General features: G+C 45.5%; 1 protein-coding gene across 1 annotated transcript in view; it reads right to left on the bottom strand.

The window, feature by feature from the left end:
* Positions 1-1,709: 1,709 nt before the first annotated feature.
* Positions 1,710-21,235, bottom strand: part of LOC110504478 — a 24,329-nt gene continuing 4,803 nt past the window's right edge. Inside the window, exons 2-10 of the mRNA XM_036970191.1 lie at positions 20,207-20,384; positions 18,431-19,993; positions 17,058-17,150; positions 15,458-15,562; positions 14,876-14,985; positions 14,344-14,701; positions 13,761-13,926; positions 4,270-4,364; positions 1,710-3,991 (exon numbers count right to left, since the gene is read on the bottom strand). Coding sequence (XP_036826086.1) covers positions 3,906-3,991; positions 4,270-4,364; positions 13,761-13,926; positions 14,344-14,701; positions 14,876-14,985; positions 15,458-15,562; positions 17,058-17,150; positions 18,431-19,993; positions 20,207-20,363 — 2,733 coding nt within the window. The 5' untranslated portion in view covers positions 20,364-20,384 and the 3' untranslated portion in view covers positions 1,710-3,905. The remainder of the gene's footprint in view (positions 3,992-4,269; positions 4,365-13,760; positions 13,927-14,343; positions 14,702-14,875; positions 14,986-15,457; positions 15,563-17,057; positions 17,151-18,430; positions 19,994-20,206; positions 20,385-21,235) is intronic.

The raw sequence follows: 21,235 nt of genomic DNA, 5'->3' as shown, positions 1-21,235 counted from the left end.
ACCCACACACTCACTAGCCTCTACCCACACACTCACTAGCCTCTACCCACACACTCACTAGACTCTACCCACACACTCACTAGACTCTAGCCACACACTGACTAGACTCTGCCCACACACTCACTACACTCTACCCACACACTGACTAGTCTCTAATCACACACTGACTCGACTCTACCCACACACTGACTAGACTCTACCCACACACTCACTAGAATCTACCCACACACTCACTAGACTCTACCCACACACTGACTAGACTCTACCCACACACTGACTAGACTCTACCCAAACACTGACTAGACTCTACCCAGACACTGACTAGACTCTACCCACACACTGACTAGACTCTACCCACACACTGACTAGACTCTACCCAAACACTGACTAGTCTCTAATCACACACTGACTAGATTCTACCCACACACTGACTAGATTCTACCCACACACTCACTAGACTCTACCCACACACTCACTAGAATCTACCCACACACTCACTAGTCTCTACCCACACACTCACTAGAATCTACCCACACACTCACTAGTCTCTACCCACACACTCACTAGCCTCTACCCACACACTCACTAGCCTCTACCCACACACTCACTAGCCTCTACCCACACACTCACTAGCCTCTACCCACACACTCACTAGACTCTACCCACACACTCACTAGACTCTAGCCACACACTGACTAGACTCTGCCCACACACTCACTACACTCTACCCACACACTGACTAGTCTCTAATCACACACTGACTCGACTCTACCCACACACTGACTAGACTCTACCCACACACTCACTAGAATCTACCCACACACTCACTAGTCTCTACCCACACACTCACTAGCCTCTACCCACACACTGACTAGTCTCTAATCACACACTGACTAGTCTCTAATCACACACTGACTAGACTCTACCCACACACTCACTATACTCTACCCACACACTCACTAGACTCTACCCACATACTCACTAGACTCTACCCACACACTCACTAGCCTCTACCCACACACTGACTAGACTCTACCCACACACTGACTAGACTCTACCCACACACTCACTAGACTCTACCCACACAATAACACGTACTACACCACATATTCTCCCACATGCAAAACAAGCACACTTGCATATTGACGCCACACTCACACACTCTTCACATACGCTGCTGTTACTCTGTATATTATCTATCTTGATTGACAAGACACTTTAACCCCTACATATGGTACATGTTACCTCAACTACCTGATACTCCCTTTATATTATTATATATTATTTAGCCATGTTATTACCCGGTACTCCCTGTATATAGCCATGTTATTACCTGGTACTCCAAGTATATAACCATGTTATTACCTGCTACTTCCTGTTTATAGCCTCGTTATTGTTTTCATTGTCTTCCTTTTTCCTTATTAGTTTAGCAAACATGTGTCTTACTTTTTAACTTCACCGTTGGTTAAGGGCTCGTAAATCAGCATTTCACGGTAAAGTCTACCCCTGCTGTATTTGGCACATGTGGAAAATAACGTTTGATTTGATGATCTGAGATGTTGGTTACAGAGCAGAACAAAGTGGAGAAATAAGTATATTTAATTAGAGTTTTATTCTGAAAGTATAACTTCACTATATACATGGATCTACAACAGTTTTTTTGAAAGTATAACTTCACTATATACATGGATCTACAACAGTTTTTTTAAAAGTATAACTTCACTATGTACATGGATCTATTGCAGTAAATTGCCAAAGCAAATAATGCTTTTCAATGTTGCATGTATGCATTTGGCCTGCGTCAATCTCCCATATTAAACAATATATATATTCCCAGTTAAACAGTACTTCACAATAATGTATTATTAATTTATACCCAGCAGCATCGTACATTCACATACATCATCCTTCATTAATCCCTCATTTAGAGTTCTACATCATCCTTCATTAATCCCTCATTTAGAGAACTACATCACCCTTCATTAATCCCTCATTTAGAGAACTACATCATCCTTCATTAATCCCTCATTTAGAGTTCTACATCATCCTTCATTAATCCCTCATTTAGAGTTCTACATCATCCTTCATTAATCCCTCATTTAGAGTACTACATCATCCTTCATTAATCCCTCATTTAGAGAACTACATCATCCTTCATTAATCCCTCATTTAGAGTTCTACATCATCCTTCATTAATCCCTCATTTAGAGTACTACATCATCCTTCACTAATCCCTCATTTAGAGAACTACATCATCCTTCATTAATCCCTCATTTAGAGTTCTACATCATCCTTCATTAATCCCTCATTTAGAGCACTACATCATCCTTCATTAATCCCTCATTTAGAGTTCTACATCATCCTTCATTAATCCCTCATTTAGAGTACTACATCATCCTTCATTAATCCCTCATTTAGAGAACTACATCATCCTTCATTAATCCCTCATTTAGAGCACTACATCATCCTTCATTAATCCCTCATTTAGAGTTCGACATCATCCTTCATTAATCCCTCATTTAGAGTTCTACATCATCCTTCATTAATCCCTCATTTAGAGTACTACATCATCCTTCATTAATCCCTCATTTAGAGCACAACATCATCCTTCATTAATCCCTCATTTAGAGTTCTACATCATCCTTCATTAATCCCTCATTTAGAGTACTACATCATCCTTCACTAATCCCTCATTTAGAGTACTACATCATCCTTCATTAATCCCTCATTTAGAGTTCGACATCATCCTTCATTAATCCCTCATTTAGAGCACTATATCATCCTTCATTAATCCCTCATTTAGAGTACTACATCATCCTTCATTAATCCCTCATTTAGAGTACTACATCATCCTTCATTAATCCCTCATTTAGAGTACTACATCATCCTTCATTAATCCCTCATTTAGAGTACTACATCATCCTTCATTAATCCCTCATTTAGAGAACTACATCATCCTTCTTTAATCCCTCATTTAGAGTACTACATCATCCTTCATTAATCCCTCATTTAGAGAACTACATCATCCTTCATTAATCCCTCATTTAGAGAACTACATCATCCTTCATTAATCCCTCATTTAGAGTACTACATCATCCTTCATTAATTACTCATTTAGAGTACTACATCATCCTTCATTAATCCCTCATTTAGAGAACTACATCATTCTTCCTTAATCCCTCATTTAGAGTACTACATCATCCTTCATTAATCCCTCATTTAGAGAACTACATCATCCTTCATTAATCCCTCATTTAGAGAACTACATCATCCTTCATTAATCCCTAATTTAGAGTACTACATCATCCTTCATTAATCCCTCATTTAGAGAACTACATCATCCTTCATTAATCCCTCATTTAGAGAACTACATCATCCTTCATTAATCCCTCATTTAGAGAACTACATCATCCTTCATTAATCCCTCATTTAGAGAACTACATCATCCTTCCTTAATCCCTCATTTAGAGTATTACATCATCCTTCATTAATCCCTCATTTAGAGTACTACATCATCCTTCATTAATCCCTCATTTAGAGTACTACATCATCCTTCGTTAATCCCTAATTTAGAGAACTACATCATCCTTCATTAATCGTATAATTTCTGTTAACACTTCATTTTACATAATCAAATCATACAGAACAAAACAAAACATACTTATAATCCTAAAATCAAATCTAAAATGCACATATTTATATAGGATTACATCGACAACATACAGAATAAATATGTAACAACTGTTCCTCAACATGTTTGAGAGACACATTGGATGGTGGCCTGAGGTGGGTGGGTCCAGTATCTGATCTGAGTGTCGTCATTGGTCAACAGAGGATGGAGGGAGAGAATGGGGGAGGGGAGCTGGGTGGAACAGAGGATGGAGGGACGGAGGGAAGGGTCCTCCTCACAACATACTGGTCTTCACCCTCTCAAAGATCTGTCGGACCTTCACAGCCGGGACGCAGCCTTCCCTCACGATACTAATCGTGCCTGGAGGAGGAGGAAACACAATATTGACTGAGTGATCACTGACACACAATGAATCATAGGGTGGGACAAGGGTTGCAATGTCCCGGTAACGTTCCCAGGTTTTCCAGAAATCCTGGTCAGAGGATTCTTTGAAATCCAGGAATCTTTCAACCTGTATTTCTGGAAAGCCTGGGAATTTGGGGAAAGTTTCCAGAATGTTCCATCCCAGGACAGGACAACACAACCTAAGAGGTTCGTAATTAGTTATTGTAGTGTGCTTCTGTTCTGTAACATCATACCTTCATCTATCCTGAGGCAGTTCACCACCGTTGAGGCTACGATCTCGTTGGAATCCCCGTCACACAGAACCCCCTGGATCTTATGGCCCAGCCGACTAGGATACACATAGAGACAGACAGTGTCAGAGTAGGTTCAGGTTCAGGTTTAGATTGGCCCAGCCGACTAGGATACAGATAGAGACAGACAGTGTCAGAGTAGGTTCAGGTTCAGGTTTAGATTGGCCCAGCCGACTAGGATACACATAGAGACAGACAGTGTCAGAGTAGGTCCAGGTTCAGGTTCAGGTTCAGGTTTAGATTGGCCCAGCCGACTAGGATACACATAGAGACAGACAGTGTCAGAGTAGGTTCAGGTTCAGGTTTAGATTGGCCCAGCCGACTAGGATACACATAGAGACAGACAGTGTCAGAGTAGGTTCATGTTCAGGTTCAGGTTTAGATTGACCCAGCCGACTAGGATACACATAGAGACAGACAGTGTCAGAGTAGGTTCAGGTTCAGGTTTAGATTGGCCCAGCCGACTAGGATACACATAGAGACAGACAGTGTCAGAGTAGGTTCAGGTTCAGGTTTAGATTGGCCCAGCCGACTAGGATACACATAGAGACAGACAGTGTCAGAGTAGGTTCAGGTTCAGGTTTAGATTGACCCAGCCGACTAGGATACACATAGAGACAGACAGTGTCAGAGTAGGTTCAGGTTCAGGTTTAGATTGGCCCAGCCGACTAGGATACACATAGAGACAGACAGTGTCAGAGTAGGTTCAGGTTCAGGTTTAGATTGGCCCAGCCGACTAGGATACACATAGAGACAGACAGTGTCAGAGTAGGTTCAGGTTCAGGTTTAGGTTTAGATTGACTCAGCCGACTAGGATACACATAGAGACAGACAGTGTCAGAGTAGGTTCAGGTTCAGGTTCAGGTTAGGTTTAGATTGGCCCAGCCGACTAGGATACACATAGAGACAGACAGTGTCAGAGTAGGTTCAGTTTCAGGTTTAGATTGACCCAGCCGACTAGGATACACATAGAGACAGACAGTGTCAGAGTAGGTTCAGGTTCAGGTTTAGATTGGCCCAGCCGACTAGGATACACATAGAGACAGACAGTGTCAGAGTAGGTTCAGGTTCAGGTTTAGATTGGCCCAGCCGACTAGGATACACATAGAGACAGACAGTGTCAGTGTAGGTTCAGGTTCAGGTTCAGGTTCAGGTTTAGATTGGTCCAGCCGAGTAGGATACACATAGAGACAGACAGTGTCATAGTAGGTTCAGGTTCAGGTTCAGGTTTAGATTGACCCAGCCGACTAGGATACACATAGAGACAGACAGTGTCAGAGTAGGTTCAGGTTCAGGTTTAGATTGGCCCAGCCGACTAGGATACACATAGAGACAGACAGTGTCAGAGTAGGTTCAGGTTCAGGTTCAGGTTTAGATTGGCCCAGCCGACTAGGATACACATAGAGACAGACAGTGTCAGAGTAGGTTCAGGTTCAGGTTCAGGTTTAGATTGGCCCAGCCGACTAGGATACACATAGAGACAGACAGTGTCAGAGTAGGTTCAGGTTCAGGTTTAGATTGACCCAGCCGACTAGGATACACATAGAGACAGACAGTGTCAGAGTAGGTTCAGGTTCAGGTTTAGATTGGCCCAGCCGACTAGGATACACATAGAGACAGACAGTGTCAGAGTAGGTTCAGGTTCAGGTTTAGATTGGCCCAGCCGACTAGGATACACATAGAGACAGACAGTGTCAGAGTAGGTTCAGGTTCAGGTTTAGATTGGCCCAGCCGACTAGGATACACATAGAGACAGACAGTGTCAGAGTAGGTTCAGGTTCAGGTTTAGATTGACCCAGCCGACTAGGATACACATAGAGACAGACAGTGTCAGAGTAGGTTCAGGTTCAGGTTTAGGTTAGGTTTAGATTGGCCCAGCCGACTAGGATACACATAGAGACAGACAGTGTCAGAGTAGGTTCAGGTTCAGGTTTAGATTGGCCCAGCCGACTAGGATACACATAGAGACAGACAGTGTCAGACTAGGTCCAGGTTCAGGTTTAGATTGGCCCAGCCGACTAGGATACACATAGAGACAGACAGTGTCAGAGAAGGTCCAGGTTCAGGTTCAGGTTCAGGTTCAGGTTTAGATTGGCCCAGCCGACTAGGATACACATAGAGACAACAGTGTCAGAGTAGGTTCAGGTTCAGGTTTAGATTGGCCCAGCCGACTAGGATACACATAGAGACAGACAGTGTCAGAGTAGGTTCAGGTTCAGGTTTAGATTGGCCCAGCCGACTAGGATACACATAGAGACAGACAGTGTCAGAGTAGGTCCAGGTTCAGGTTCAGGTTCAGGTTTAGATTGGCCCAGCCGACTAGGATACACATAGAGACAGACAGTGTCAGAGTAGGTTCAGGTTCAGGTTTAGATTGGCCCAGCCGACTAGGATACACATAGAGACAGACAGTGTCAGAGTAGGTTCATGTTCAGGTTCAGGTTTAGATTGACCCAGCCGACTAGGATACACATAGAGACAGACAGTGTCAGAGTAGGTTCAGGTTCAGGTTTAGATTGGCCCAGCCGACTAGGATACACATAGAGACAGACAGTGTCAGAGTAGGTTCAGGTTCAGGTTTAGATTGGCCCAGCCGACTAGGATACACATAGAGACAGACAGTGTCAGAGTAGGTTCAGTTTCAGGTTTAGATTGACCCAGCCGACTAGGATACACATAGACACAGACAGTGTCAGAGTAGGTTCAGGTTCAGGTTTAGATTGGCCCAGCCGACTAGGATACACATAGAGACAGACAGTGTCAAAGTAGGTTCAGGTTCAGGTTTAGATTGGCCCAGCCGACTAGGATACACATAGAGACAGACAGTGTCAGAGTAGGTTCAGGTTCAGGTTCAGGTTCAGGTTTAGATTGGCCCAGCCGAGTAGGATACACATAGAGACAGACAGTGTCAGAGTAGGTTCAGGTTCAGGTTCAGGTTTAGATTGACCCAGCCGACTAGGATACACATAGAGACAGACAGTGTCAGAGTAGGTTCAGGTTCAGGTTTAGATTGGCCCAGCCGACTAGGATACACATAGAGACAGACAGTGTCAGAGTAGGTTCAGGTTCAGGTTCAGGTTTAGATTGGCCCAGCCGACTAGGATACACATAGAGACAGACAGTGTCAGAGTAGGTTCAGGTTCAGGTTCAGGTTTAGATTGGCCCAGCCGACTAGGATACACATAGAGACAGACAGTGTCAGAGTAGGTTCAGGTTCAGGTTTAGATTGACCCAGCCGACTAGGATACACATAGAGACAGACAGTGTCAGAGTAGGTTCAGGTTCAGGTTTAGATTGGCCCAGCCGACTAGGATACACATAGAGACAGACAGTGTCAGAGTAGGTTCAGTTTCAGGTTTAGATTGGCCCAGCCGACTAGGATACACATAGAGACAGACAGTGTCAGAGTAGGTTCAGGTTCAGGTTTAGATTGGCCCAGCCGACTAGGATACACATAGAGACAGACAGTGTCAGAGTAGGTTCAGGTTCAGGTTTAGATTGACCCAGCCGACTAGGATACACATAGAGACAGACAGTGTCAGAGTAGGTTCAGGTTCAGGTTTAGGTTAGGTTTAGATTGGCCCAGCCGACTAGGATACACATAGAGACAGACAGTGTCAGAGTAGGTTCAGGTTCAGGTTTAGATTGACCCAGCCGACTAGGATACACATAGAGACAGACAGTGTCAGAGTAGGTTCAGGTTCAGGTTCAGGTTCAAGTTTAGATTGGCCCAGCCGACTAGGATACACATAGATACAGACAGTGTCAGAGTAGGTTCAGGTTCAGGTTCAGGTTTAGATTGACCCAGCCGACTAGGATACACATAGAGACAGACAGTGTCAGAGTAGGTTCAGGTTCAGGTTCAGGTTTAGATTGGCCCAGCCGACTAGGATACACATAGAGACAGACAGTGTCAGAGTAGGTTCAGTTTCAGGTTTAGATTGGCCCAGCCGACTAGGATACACATAGAGACAGACAGTGTCAGAGTAGGTTCAGGTTCAGGTTTAGATTGGCCCAGCCGACTAGGATACACATAGAGACAGACAGTGTCAGAGTAGGTTCAGGTTCAGGTTCAGGTTCAGGTTTAGATTGGCCCAGCCGAGTAGGATACACATAGAGACAGACAGTGTCAGAGTAGGTTCAGGTTCAGGTTCAGGTTTAGATTGACCCAGCCGACTAGGATACACATAGAGACAGACAGTGTCAGAGTAGGTTCAGGTTCAGGTTTAGATTGGCCCAGCCGACTAGGATACACATAGAGACAGACAGTGTCAGAGTAGGTTCAGGTTCAGGTTCAGGTTTAGATTGGCCCAGCCGACTAGGATACACATAGAGACAGACAGTGTCAGAGTAGGTTCAGGTTCAGGTTCAGGTTTAGATTGGCCCAGCCGACTAGGATACACATAGAGACAGACAGTGTCAGAGTAGGTTCAGGTTCAGGTTTAGATTGACCCAGCCGACTAGGATACACATAGAGACAGACAGTGTCAGAGTAGGTTCAGGTTCAGGTTTAGATTGGCCCAGCCGACTAGGATACACATAGAGACAGACAGTGTCAGAGTAGGTTCAGTTTCAGGTTTAGATTGGCCCAGCCGACTAGGATACACATAGAGACAGACAGTGTCAGAGTAGGTTCAGGTTCAGGTTTAGATTGGCCCAGCCGACTAGGATACACATAGAGACAGACAGTGTCAGAGTAGGTTCAGGTTCAGGTTTAGATTGACCCAGCCGACTAGGATACACATAGAGACAGACAGTGTCAGAGTAGGTTCAGGTTCAGGTTTAGGTTAGGTTTAGATTGGCCCAGCCGACTAGGATACACATAGAGACAGACAGTGTCAGAGTAGGTTCAGGTTCAGGTTTAGATTGACCCAGCCGACTAGGATACACATAGAGACAGACAGTGTCAGAGTAGGTTCAGGTTCAGGTTCAGGTTCAAGTTTAGATTGGCCCAGCCGACTAGGATACACATAGATACAGACAGTGTCAGAGTAGGTTCAGGTTCAGGTTCAGGTTTAGATTGACCCAGCCGACTAGGATACACATAGAGACAGACAGTGTCAGAGTAGGTTCAGGTTCAGGTTCAGGTTTAGATTGGCCCAGCCGACTAGGATACACATAGAGACAGACAGTGTCAGAGTAGGTTCAGTTTCAGGTTTAGATTGGCCCAGCCGACTAGGATACACATAGAGACAGACAGTGTCAGAGTAGGTTCAGGTTCAGGTTTAGATTGGCCCAGCCGACTAGGATACACATAGAGACAGACAGTGTCAGAGTAGGTTCAGTTTCAGGTTTAGATTGGCCCAGCCGACTAGGATACACATAGAGACAGACAGTGTCAGAGTAGGTTCAGGTTCAGGTTTAGATTGGCCCAGCCGACTAGGATACACATAGAGACAGACAGTGTCAGAGTAGGTTCAGGTTCAGGTTTAGATTGACCCAGCCGACTAGGATACACATAGAGACAGACAGTGTCAGAGTAGGTTCAGGTTCAGGTTCAGGTTCAAGTTTAGATTGGCCCAGCCGACTAGGATACACATAGATACAGACAGTGTCAGAGTAGGTTCAGGTTCAGGTTCAGGTTTAGATTGACCCAGCCGACTAGGATACACATAGAGACAGACAGTGTCAGAGTAGGTTCAGGTTCAGGTTCAGGTTTAGATTGGCCCAGCCGACTAGGATACACATAGAGACAGACAGTGTCAGAGTAGGTTCAGTTTCAGGTTTAGATTGGCCCAGCCGACTAGGATACACATAGAGACAGACAGTGTCAGAGTAGGTTCAGGTTCAGGTTTAGATTGGCCCAGCCGACTAGGATACACATAGAGACAGACAGTGTCAGAGTAGGTTCAGTTTCAGGTTTAGATTGGCCCAGCCGACTAGGATACACATAGAGACAGACACTGTCAGAGTAGGTTCAGGTTCAGGTTTAGATTGGCCCAGCCGACTAGGATACACATAGAGACAGACAGTGTCAGAGTAGGTTCAGGTTCAGGTTTAGATTGGCCCAGCCGACTAGGATACACATAGAGACAGACAGTGTCAGAGTAGGTTCAGGTTCAGGTTTAGATTGGCCCAGCCGACTAGGATACACATAGAGACAGACAGTGTCAGAGTAGGTTCAGGTTCAGGTTTAGATTGGCCCAGCCGACTAGGATACACATAGAGACAGACAGTGTCAGAGTAGGTTCAGGTTCAGGTTCAGGTTAGGTTTAGAATGCCCCAGCCGACTATGATACACATAGAGACAGACAGTGTCAGAGTAGGTTCAGGTTCAGGTTTAGATTGGCCCAGCCGAGTAGGATACACATAGACACAGACAGTGTCAGAGTAGGTTCGGGTTCAGGTTCAGGTTAGGTTTAGATTGCCCCAGCCGACTAGGATACACATAGAGACAGACAGTGTCAGAGTAGGTTCAGATTCAGGTTTAGATTGGCCCAGCCGAGTAGGATACACATAGACACAGACAGTGTCAGAGTAGGTTCAGGTTCAGGTTCAGGTTTAGATTGACCCAGCCGACTAGGATACACATAGAGACAGACAGTGTCAGAGTAGGTTCAGGTTCAAGTTTAGATTGGCCCAGCCGACTAGGATACACATAGAGACAGACAGTGTCAGAGTAGGTTCAGGTTCAAGTTTAGATTGGCCCAGCCGACTAGGATACACATAGAGACAGACAGTGTCAGAGTAGGTTCAGGTTCAGGTTCAGGTTTAGATTGACCCAGCCGACTAGGATACACATAGAGACAGACAGTGTCAGAGTAGGTTCAGGTTCAAGTTTAGATTGGCCCAGCCGACTAGGATACACATAGAGACAGACAGTGTCAGAGTAGGTTCAGGTTCAGGTTCAGGTTTAGATTGACCCAGCCGACTAGGATACACATAGAGACAGACAGTGTCAGAGTAGGTTCAGGTTCAGGTTTAGGTTAGGTTTAGATTGCCCCAGCCGACTAGGATACACATAGAGACAGACAGTGTCAGAGTAGGTTCACTACACCTGTTGTATTCAGCATTTCACTGTAAGGTCTACTACACCTGTTGTATTCAGCATTTCACTGTAAGGTCTACTACACCTGTTGTATTCAGCATTTCGCTGTAAGGTCTAGTACACCTGTTGTATTCAGCATTTCACTGTAAGGTCTACTACACCTGTTGCATTCAGCATTTCACTGTAAGGTCTACTACACCTGTTGTATTGATAATTTCACTGTAAGGTCTACTAAACCTGTTGTATTCAACATTTTACTGTAAGGTCTACTACACCTGTTGTATTCAGCAGTTCACTGTAAGGTCTACTACACCTGTTGTATTCAGCATTTCACTGTAAGGTCTACTACACCTGTTGTATTCAGCATTTCACTGTGAGGTCTACTACACCTGTTGTATTCAGCATTTCACTGTAAGGTCTACTACACCTGTTGTATTCAGTATTTCACTGTAAGGTCTACTACACCTGTTGTATTCAGCATTTAACAGTAAGGTCTACTACACCTGTTGTATTCAGCATTTCACTGTAAGGTCTACTACACCTGTTGTATTCAGCATTTCACTGTAAGGTCTACTACACCTGTTGTATTCAGCATTTCACTGTAAGGTCTACTACACCTGTTGTATTCAGCATTTCACTGTAAGGTCTACTACACCTGTTGTATTCAGTATTTCACTGTAAGGTCTACTACACCTGTTGTATTCAGCATTTCACTGTAAGGTCTACTACACCTGTTGTATTCAGCATTTCACTGTAAGGTCTACTACACCTGTTGTATTCAGCATTTAACAGTAAGGTCTACTACACCTGTTGTATTCAGCATTTCACTGTAAGGTCTACTACACCTGTTGTATTCAGTATTTCACTGTAAGGTCTACTACACCTGTTGTATTCAGCATTTCACTGTAAGGTCTACTACACCTGTTGTATTCAGCATTTCACTGTAAGGTCTACTACACCTGTTGTATTCAGTATTTCACTGTAAGGTCTACTACACCTGTTGTATTCAGTATTTCACTGTAAGGTCTACTACACCTGTTGTATTCAGTATTTCACTGTAAGGTCTACTACACCTGTTGTATTCAGCATTTCACTGTAAGGTCTACTACACCTGTTGTATTCAGCATTTCACTGTAAGGTCTACTACACCTGTTGTATTCAGCATTTCACTGTGAGGTCTACTACAGCTGTTGTATTCAGCATTTCATTGTGAGGTCTACTACAGCTGTTGTATTCAGCATTTCACTGTAAGGTCTACTACACCTGTTGTATTCAGCATTTCACTGTAAGGTCTACTACACCTGTTGTATTCAGCATTTCACTGTGAGGTCTACTACAGCTGTTGTATTCAGCATTTCACTGTAAGGTCTACTACACCTGTGTATTTGGGGCATGTGACAAATAACATTTGATTTGATTTGATTTTGTTTGTACGACTGATTCCACCCTAGATCAGCTAGATGCAGGCAAGGCGGTATTGAATGTGTCACTGTCTGTCACCTTGATTACACGACCTGTGCACCTACATTGTAAACGTTCATTCGTAGGCTAGGTTGTAGCAACCTCATGATGGGTAGAGGGAAAATTAGAGTTTCATGTAGTAGCTTAAACCGATCACTGTTACATTGAACTGGGTGAATGGAATAATGAATTCCAGTCATTCAATATGCTGTAATAGATTTAAGAATAATCGTCCTCACTATTCTTAAACGGCACCTACCATCAATGGAAACTAATCATCATGACCCTACAGCCAGCAGGACACAAGGCAGAGGACTGATTAACACAGATATATTAGTAGAACTGGATATTTACACAGCAGGCTGACTGATATGAAACCAGTCTGACAGGAAATATCAGACCAGTTTACAATACAAACAGCAATCCAAGATAGAAAAAATACTTCAATACTGACATCACTTTCAGTATCACCATCAGCATGAAGGCAGCATAGCTGTTCAAACTATCTGATGAAGGCAGCATAGCTGTTCAAACTATCTGATGAAGGCAGCATAGCTGTTCAAACTATCTGATGAAGGCAGCATAGCTGTTCAAACTATCTAATGAAGGCAGCATAGCTGTTCAAACTATCTGATGAAGGGAGGATAGCTGTTCAAACTATCTGATGAAGGCAGCATAGCTGTTCAAACTATCTGATGAAGGCAGCATAGCTGTTCAAACTATCTGATGAAGGCAGCATAGCTGTTCAAACTATCTGATGAAGGCAGCATAGCTGTTCAAACTATCTGATGAAGGCAGCATAGCATACCAACAGGCTTAAGTGCTTAAGTATAGGTGAGTACAGGGTACAGGTGGGTACAGGTGGGTACAGGTGAGTACAGGTGAGAACAGGCGAATACAGGTGGGTAGAGGTGAGAACAGGCAAGTACAGGTGAGTAGAGGTGGGTACTGGTGGGTACAGGTGAGTGTTATGATAGGACTTTACCTGATGACCATGTCGTGGTGCGTGCTGTCGGGTTCTCCACTGGGATTGGCTGAGGTGATTGCAAGTGGTCCGGTGATGTTACACAGGTGTCCTGTGACGGTGTGGTCAGGGACTCGGATCATGATGCTATCATTGGTCCCCACGCGGTCGTAGGCCGGACCCACACCTGGACAACATAGGTAAACAATTAGAACATAAATCGAATGATCGCTCACAATATAGAATAAAGAGACCAAATAATATGTTGTTTCAATAAGTGGAAATCAGGCATGCTGTTTTCAAACCATTTCTGAGAGTATCCCTAACTCTAAACCAATGTAACCCGGCAGGGTAGCCTAGTGGTTAGAGCGTTGGACTAGGAAGCGGAAGGTTGCAAGTTCAAACCTCTGAGCTGACAAGGTACAAATCTGTCGTTCTGCACCTGAACAGGCAGTCAACCCACTGTTCCTAGGCTGTCATTGAAAATAAGAATTTGTTCTTAACTGACTTGCTTAGTTAAATAAAGTTTTAAAAAACTATTTAAAATCCCAATGCAGTTGAAGCCACCCTCCTCCTCCCCTCCCTTCCCCTCCTCACCCCTTACCCAGTCTGAGTAGCCAGTCTCCCTTGCTGACGATGCAGCTGATCCCTCCAGGGTAGACGTTCCTCATGAATTCCCAGAGTAGAGAGCTGAATGGGGGCTTGGCTGCCACCAGCTGCTCCACACTGGAGATACAGATACAGATGGGTTTCTCTGCTGGACGGTCCTTAATGTTGTAGATGTTCTCGATGGCCTGAGGGTTCTTGCAGGATGCGGCCAGGGCGTAGACCGTATCGGTGGGGATTCCACAGACCCCCCCGTCGTCCAGCAGTCTGGAGATCTTCAGAAGACCGCTGGTCAGTCTGGAGTCTGCCACGGGACAAGGCAGGGCAGGGGAGGACTTCTGCTGCTGATTCACATCCTGAGACACAACAACACAGGGAGAGAGACACACGATATGGAACACAATAGAAAAGGAATGAACTGGATTGGAGAAAAGTAGAATAAAATGTAATGAAACACATGAACCCACTCCATTCTACTTGTCAGCTCATCCAGTGGAAAGCAACAGAATGGAATAGTGCCTTGTTCTCACCTTAACCAGTGGAGGCCCCATGGGCATCACACTCTGACGGAAGGTGCAGTTGACCAGTGATGCCAGGGTTCCATATAGACAGACGACAGAGAACACAGCTAGCATGGCAACTACAAGAACAACGCCAGAAATGTGTTAGAACAGTTACACAGTTGACATCTAGATTGCAAAATAATGTGTACATTTTACAGTTACTGTTTGAGCAGCAAACGTATTGATGGATACCACATAACACTGTCTGAATCACAAACCCAACACTTCAACCACTCCGATCACTCCATAAAGGGCAGATGGCCAAGTGTTGGTTTTGGGTTTCAGCCTTACTGTATATCACAATAGGTTGGTGGAACCTTCATTGGGGAGAAATGAGGGCTTGCCATTAGGGCTTGTTCTATTGACTGGAACAGAATCAGTGGAATGGTAGCAAATACATCAAACACATAGTTTCAAGGTGGTTGATGCCATTCCATTTGCTCCGTTCCGGCCATTATTATGAGCCGTTCTCCCCTCAGGAGCCTCCTGAGCAGTTTATGTAGAATGTGAGTCCTGTCAGTGTAGGGAGGTGAAAAGCAGGTCACTTACTCTCCAGCTGGTAGGGGAGCTGTTGCAGAGTGGACAGGAGGAAACACACCAGAACTATCTCCATGACCACGGTCAGAGACAAGAGGACCAGGTTACCATACGCAGCTGGAGGAGACATGGAGAGGGTTAGGACCAGGTTACCATGGAGGGGGTTAGGACCAGGTTACCATGGAGGGGGTTAGGACCAGGTTACCATACGCAGCTGGAGGAGACATGGAGAGGGTTAGGACCAGGTTACCATGGAGGGGGTTAGGACCAGGTTACCATGGAGAGGGTTAGGACCAGGTTACCATGGAGAGGGTTAGGATCAGGTTACCATGGAGGGGGTTAGGACCAGGTTACCATGGAGAGGGTTAGGACCAGGTTACCATGGAGGGGGTTAGGACCAGGTTACCATGGAGAGGGTTAGGACCAGGTTACCATGGAGAGGGTTAGGATCAGGTTACCATGGAGGGGGTTAGGACCAGGTTACCATGGAGAGGGTTAGGACCAGGTTACCATGGAGAGGGTTAGGACCAGGTTACCATGGAGAGGGTTAGGACCAGGTTACCATGGAGAGGGTTAGGATCAGGTTACCATGGAGGGGGTTAGGACCAGGTTACCATGGAGAGGGTTAGGACCAGGTTACCATGGAGAGGGTTAGGACCAGGTTACCATGGAGAGGGTTAGGACCAGGTTACCATGGAGAGGGTTAGGACCAGGTTACCATGGAGAGGGTTAGGACCAGGTTACCATGGAGAGGTTTCGGACCAGGTTACCATGGAGTGGGTTAGGACCAGGTTACCATGGAGAAGCTTAGGACCAGGTTACCATGGAGAGGTTTCGGACCAGGTTACCATGGAGAGGGTTAGGACCAGGTTACCATGGAGAGGCTTAGGACCAGGTTACCATGGAGAGGGTTAGGACCAGGACCCATGGAGAGGTTTAGGACCAGGTTACCATGGAGTGGGTTAGGACCAGGTTACCATGGAGAGGGTTAGGACCAGGTTACCATGGAGAGGGTTAGGACCAGGTTACCATGGAGAGGGTTAGGACCAGGTTACCATGGAGAGGGTTAGGACCAAGTTACCATGGAGAGGTTTAGGACCAGGTTACCATGGAGAGGGTTAGGACCAGGTTACCATGGAGTGGGCACTACTTTAGACCAGTGCCCTATTCCCTATATAGTGCACTACTTTAGACCAGTGCCCTATTCCCTATATAGTGCACTACTTTAGACCAGTGCCCTATTCCCTATATAGTGCACTACTTTAGACCAGTGCCCTATTCCCTATATAGTGCACTACTATAGACCAGTGCCCTATTCCCTATATAGTGCACTACTTTAGACCAGTGCCCTATTCCCTATATAGTGCACTACTTTAGACCAGTGCCCTATTCCCTATATAGTGCACTACTTTAGACCAGTGCCCTATTCCCTATATAGTGCACTACTATAGACCAGTGCCCTATTCCCTATATAGTGCACTACTTTAGACCAGGACCCATGGGGCTGTGTAGGGAATAGAATGACATTAGGGAAAACCCACTCCGTTCTTCTCTCCCTCTGTATTGCATCAGGACAAGAGGTAGATATAGATGATTTCATGTAAAGACTGACCGATGAGCATGAGGAAAGCGTTGATGACCAGGAAAGCGATGGCTCCAGCTGTAAACCCATAGGATCCTACTGGAGAGATCTGCAGCAAAGGGCCTGAGAAAAGAACACAGAGATGTTTTACTGAAACAGGCAACAGAGCATGGAGACAGCAACAACAACAACAACAACAACATCAACAACCACATCAACAACATCAACAACATTAACAACATTAACAACAACATTAACAACAACATTAACAACAACATTAACAACAAGCACATCAACAGCAACAACAACAGCAACAACAACAACCACATCAACAACATCAACAACAACATCAACAACATTAACAACAACATTAACAACAAGCACATCAACAGCAACAACAACAAGATCAACAACAACATCATCAACAACAACAACAACAGGGTATGAGGTAATAACATGGCTATATATACGGGGTATCAGGTAATAAGATGGCTATATATACAGGGTATCAGATAATAACATGGCTATATATACAGGGTATGAGATAATAACATGGCTATATATACAGGGTACGAGATAATAACATGGCTATATATACGGGGTATCAGGTAATTACATGGCTATATATACGGGGTATCAGGTAATAAGATGGCTATATATACAGGGTATCAGATAATAACATGGCTATATATACAGGGTACGAGATAATAACATGGCTATATATACAGGGTACGAGATAATAACATGGCTATATATACAGGGTATCAGGTAATAACATTGCTATATATACAGGGTACCAGATAATAACATGCTATATATGCAGGGTACGAGATAATAACATGGCTATATATACAGGGTACGAGATAATAACATGGCTATATATACAGGGTATCAGGTAATAACATTGCTATATATACAGGGTACCAGATAATAACATGCTATATATGCAGGGTACGAGATAATAACATGGCTATATATACAGGGTACGAGATAATAACATGGCTATATATACAGGGTATCAGGTAATAACATTGCTATATATACAGGGTACCAGATAATAACATGCTATATATACAGGGTATGAGATAATAACATGGCTGTATATACAGGGTATGAGATAATAACATGGCTATATATACAGGGTACCAGATAATAACATGGCGTTTTATACAGGGTATCAGATAATAACATGGCTGTATATACAGGGTAGAAGAGGTAGAAGCGTTTCAGGGTCCTGTTGGTTGCAGACTTGGTACATTGGTACTGCTTGCCGTGCGGTAGCAGAGAGAACATTCTATGGCTTGGGTGGCTGGAGTCTGAATTTTTATGGGGATTTTCCTAGTTATGAAAAAAGTTAACTCCAGTTAGGATTGGTTAGTGTTAGCTTGAAGTCATCCACATACCTGCGAAGCGATACCATGTCCAGGTGGCCCAGACAGACAGGTAGAAGGATGGGATGACGGAGCCAAACCTCTGTCCTCCTCTGACCTGCAGCCTGCTGACAAACCCCTGTACCACCGCTCCAGATACCAGAACCCAGGGAACACTCAGTCGCAGGAAGGACACGCTCTGACTGGATGAGGCCGCGTGGAGCGCCGAGAGAGCGGCCACGCCGTTGGTCAGGTAGAACAGAGCGTCAGGGATCTGATTGGTCGGGGAGGATGCTGATGATGATGAAGGCAGCGCCCCCTGGAGTTTCCCCGGGGAGCGAAAGCAGGACAGGAAGGAGTGGAGACGGTCGGAGGAGATGGGCTGAGGACCCACCGGGATCAGACTCTTCTCAGCGATGGAGTTGATCAGGCGGCAAAATGTCCCGTAGAGCGAAGCGGAGGCGAACAGGGAACAGGACACCCCGAAGAACACATAGTACCCCTGGAGGGGGATCTGGGGGACCGTGGAGACGGACAGCAGCAGGAACAGAGCATTATGGGTAACCTCCAGGGTGTCATTACTCAGACTGACAACTAGGAGGAGGAGCGCCACCGCCACGAAGAACCAATCACCAACCATCGCCTGTCTCCCAGTAGCCACCTCTCTCTCCGGCTCCGACACGATCACAGCCGACAACACAAACTCCTCCCACGCCTTGGTAAGCCAGTAGGTGGCATGCAGGCCGGCCTTGGTGACCAGGTAGCCATCTTGCCGCAGGTGAGCGTAGTAGCTAGAGAGGAGTTGAGCAGCAGAGATTATGGAGACCCACACAGCACCCAGGGAGAAGGATGTGACGTATCCAAAGCTGTAGAACAACATGATGAAGGGAGACACCGTGTCACAGAAGAAGAAGAGCGCCTGAGGTTCAGCGTACTTGGTGTTCTTCTTCTTCTCCTGTCCCAGGCTCTGGGCGCTGGCCGCAGGGCTGTTGGTCCCCAGCAGGAGCACGTTGAACAGCGGCGTGCCGAACCCCTTGAGGACATAGCGCTGCGCCAGACCTTTCACCAACAGGGCGGCGCTGCCGTACACGGCGAAAAGGAGGATGAGGAGTTCTAGAATGCCAGAGACGACCAGTGGCCAGGCCGAGGACACGCCCACCGCCACAGCCTCAAACAGCAGGGTAAGCGTGATGGCACCGAACACGAAGGGCATGATGACGTTTACCGTGGCAGAGCAGAAGGCCAATAGGAAGGATAGAAGGATGTAGGGGACCAATCCCGCGATGGCAGACTGGGGGATGAGCAGGAGAGACAGCCAATCAGGGCTCTGCGAGGTGCTGTTCCAGAGTTCAGCCGACAGGGATAGGTTGGTCGTGAGGGCAGTGAGCGGGGTCGTGTTACTCATCAGGTCATGTGACATGGTCAGGTTAGTTGTGATTGATTGGGATGCACCCAGGAAGATGCGTGTGGCACCATAGCTGCCCCAGAGAGCTGCATAGCCAATGAAGGCGGTGCCACTCAGGTGGTCGTATTTACGGAACGACAAGAGGCCGGCAATCAGCTGACACACTCCACCTATCAGGATGAGATGAACACCTGAAACACAACACAATGATGTTGAACAACACCAGAAACACAACACAGGGCTGTTGAACAACACCTGAAACACAACACAGTGATGTTGAACAACACCTGAAACACAACACAGTGATGTTGAACAACACCTGAAACACAACAGATCAAGAACAGGGAAAAGAGTAGGGTTAGTCATTGTGAAAGTGATTGTGATGGATGGATTGATTAGCGTACCTGCCAGAATGTTCTCCACCCCCTCTGCAGATACTCCGGTTCTAGCTGTGTTGAAGTTCTGCAGTAGAACCAGGAACGCACTGATCCCATTGGCCAACATACCCAACACCCCCGGCTCCCCATAGAAACTGGCGGGAAAACCATCCAAGGTTGCCATGGCGCAGTGGTTTAGCTACAGCTGTAAAACAGAGAAGATCCGAATATCATGTCAACATGAGAGAGACAACTGGAAAATAAAGAAAGAGTGAGAGAGACGGCCGAATGATACAAATAGACGTTAATCAGTTGGCTTTTATTCCAGCCTTAGGTCAAATGTTTAACCACAAGGTTGTAGACTGAGCCCCCCTTGGCTCCCTCTTTCCTATGGGGAACCTGGTCAAAAGTAGTGCACTACAGTATATAGGGAGGAGGTGGCCATTTAGGATCCAGCCTAGCTGGTGTGGTTGGCTTGTCTGTCTGTCAACACGCTCCTCCAACCCAGGGCTGAGACTAGCTAAGCCTTCCTCTAGCTATACACTTAAACCTAATATTTGCTCTTTTCTATATCCTGTGGAATGAAAGTAAAGTATAAATGTGTTTCTGGTATAAATGTGTTTTGAATAATAAAATAGAAGATATATTTGGAGAGCTGATGATATCACCGAGCCAGGCCATCATGAAGGATAAATGTTTTGTTGACTGGAGAGATGACACATCCTCGACAGACAGACAGACAGACAGACAGACAGACAGACAGACAGAAAGACAGAGTATAGACAGTAGGTGGGCATTAGAGAGACAGACAGACACTCAGACAGGCAGGCAGAGGATAGACAGTAGGGGGGCATCAGAGAGACAGACAGACAATCAGACAGGCAGGCAGACAGACAGAGGAAAGACAGTAGGGGGGGCATTAGAGAGACAGACAGACAATCAGACAGGCAGACAGACAGACAGTCAGAGAGAGGATAGACAGTAGGATGGCATTAGAGAGACAGACAGACAATCAGACAGGCAGACAGACAGACAGACAGACAGACAGACAGACAG

Source organism: Oncorhynchus mykiss, chromosome 31 (assembly GCF_013265735.2).
Source record: "Oncorhynchus mykiss isolate Arlee chromosome 31, USDA_OmykA_1.1, whole genome shotgun sequence".
Lineage (NCBI taxonomy): Eukaryota > Metazoa > Chordata > Actinopteri > Salmoniformes > Salmonidae > Oncorhynchus > Oncorhynchus mykiss.
The sequence above is the reverse complement of the archived record's forward strand: the minus strand, read 5'-3'. Positions and strand labels throughout refer to the sequence as shown.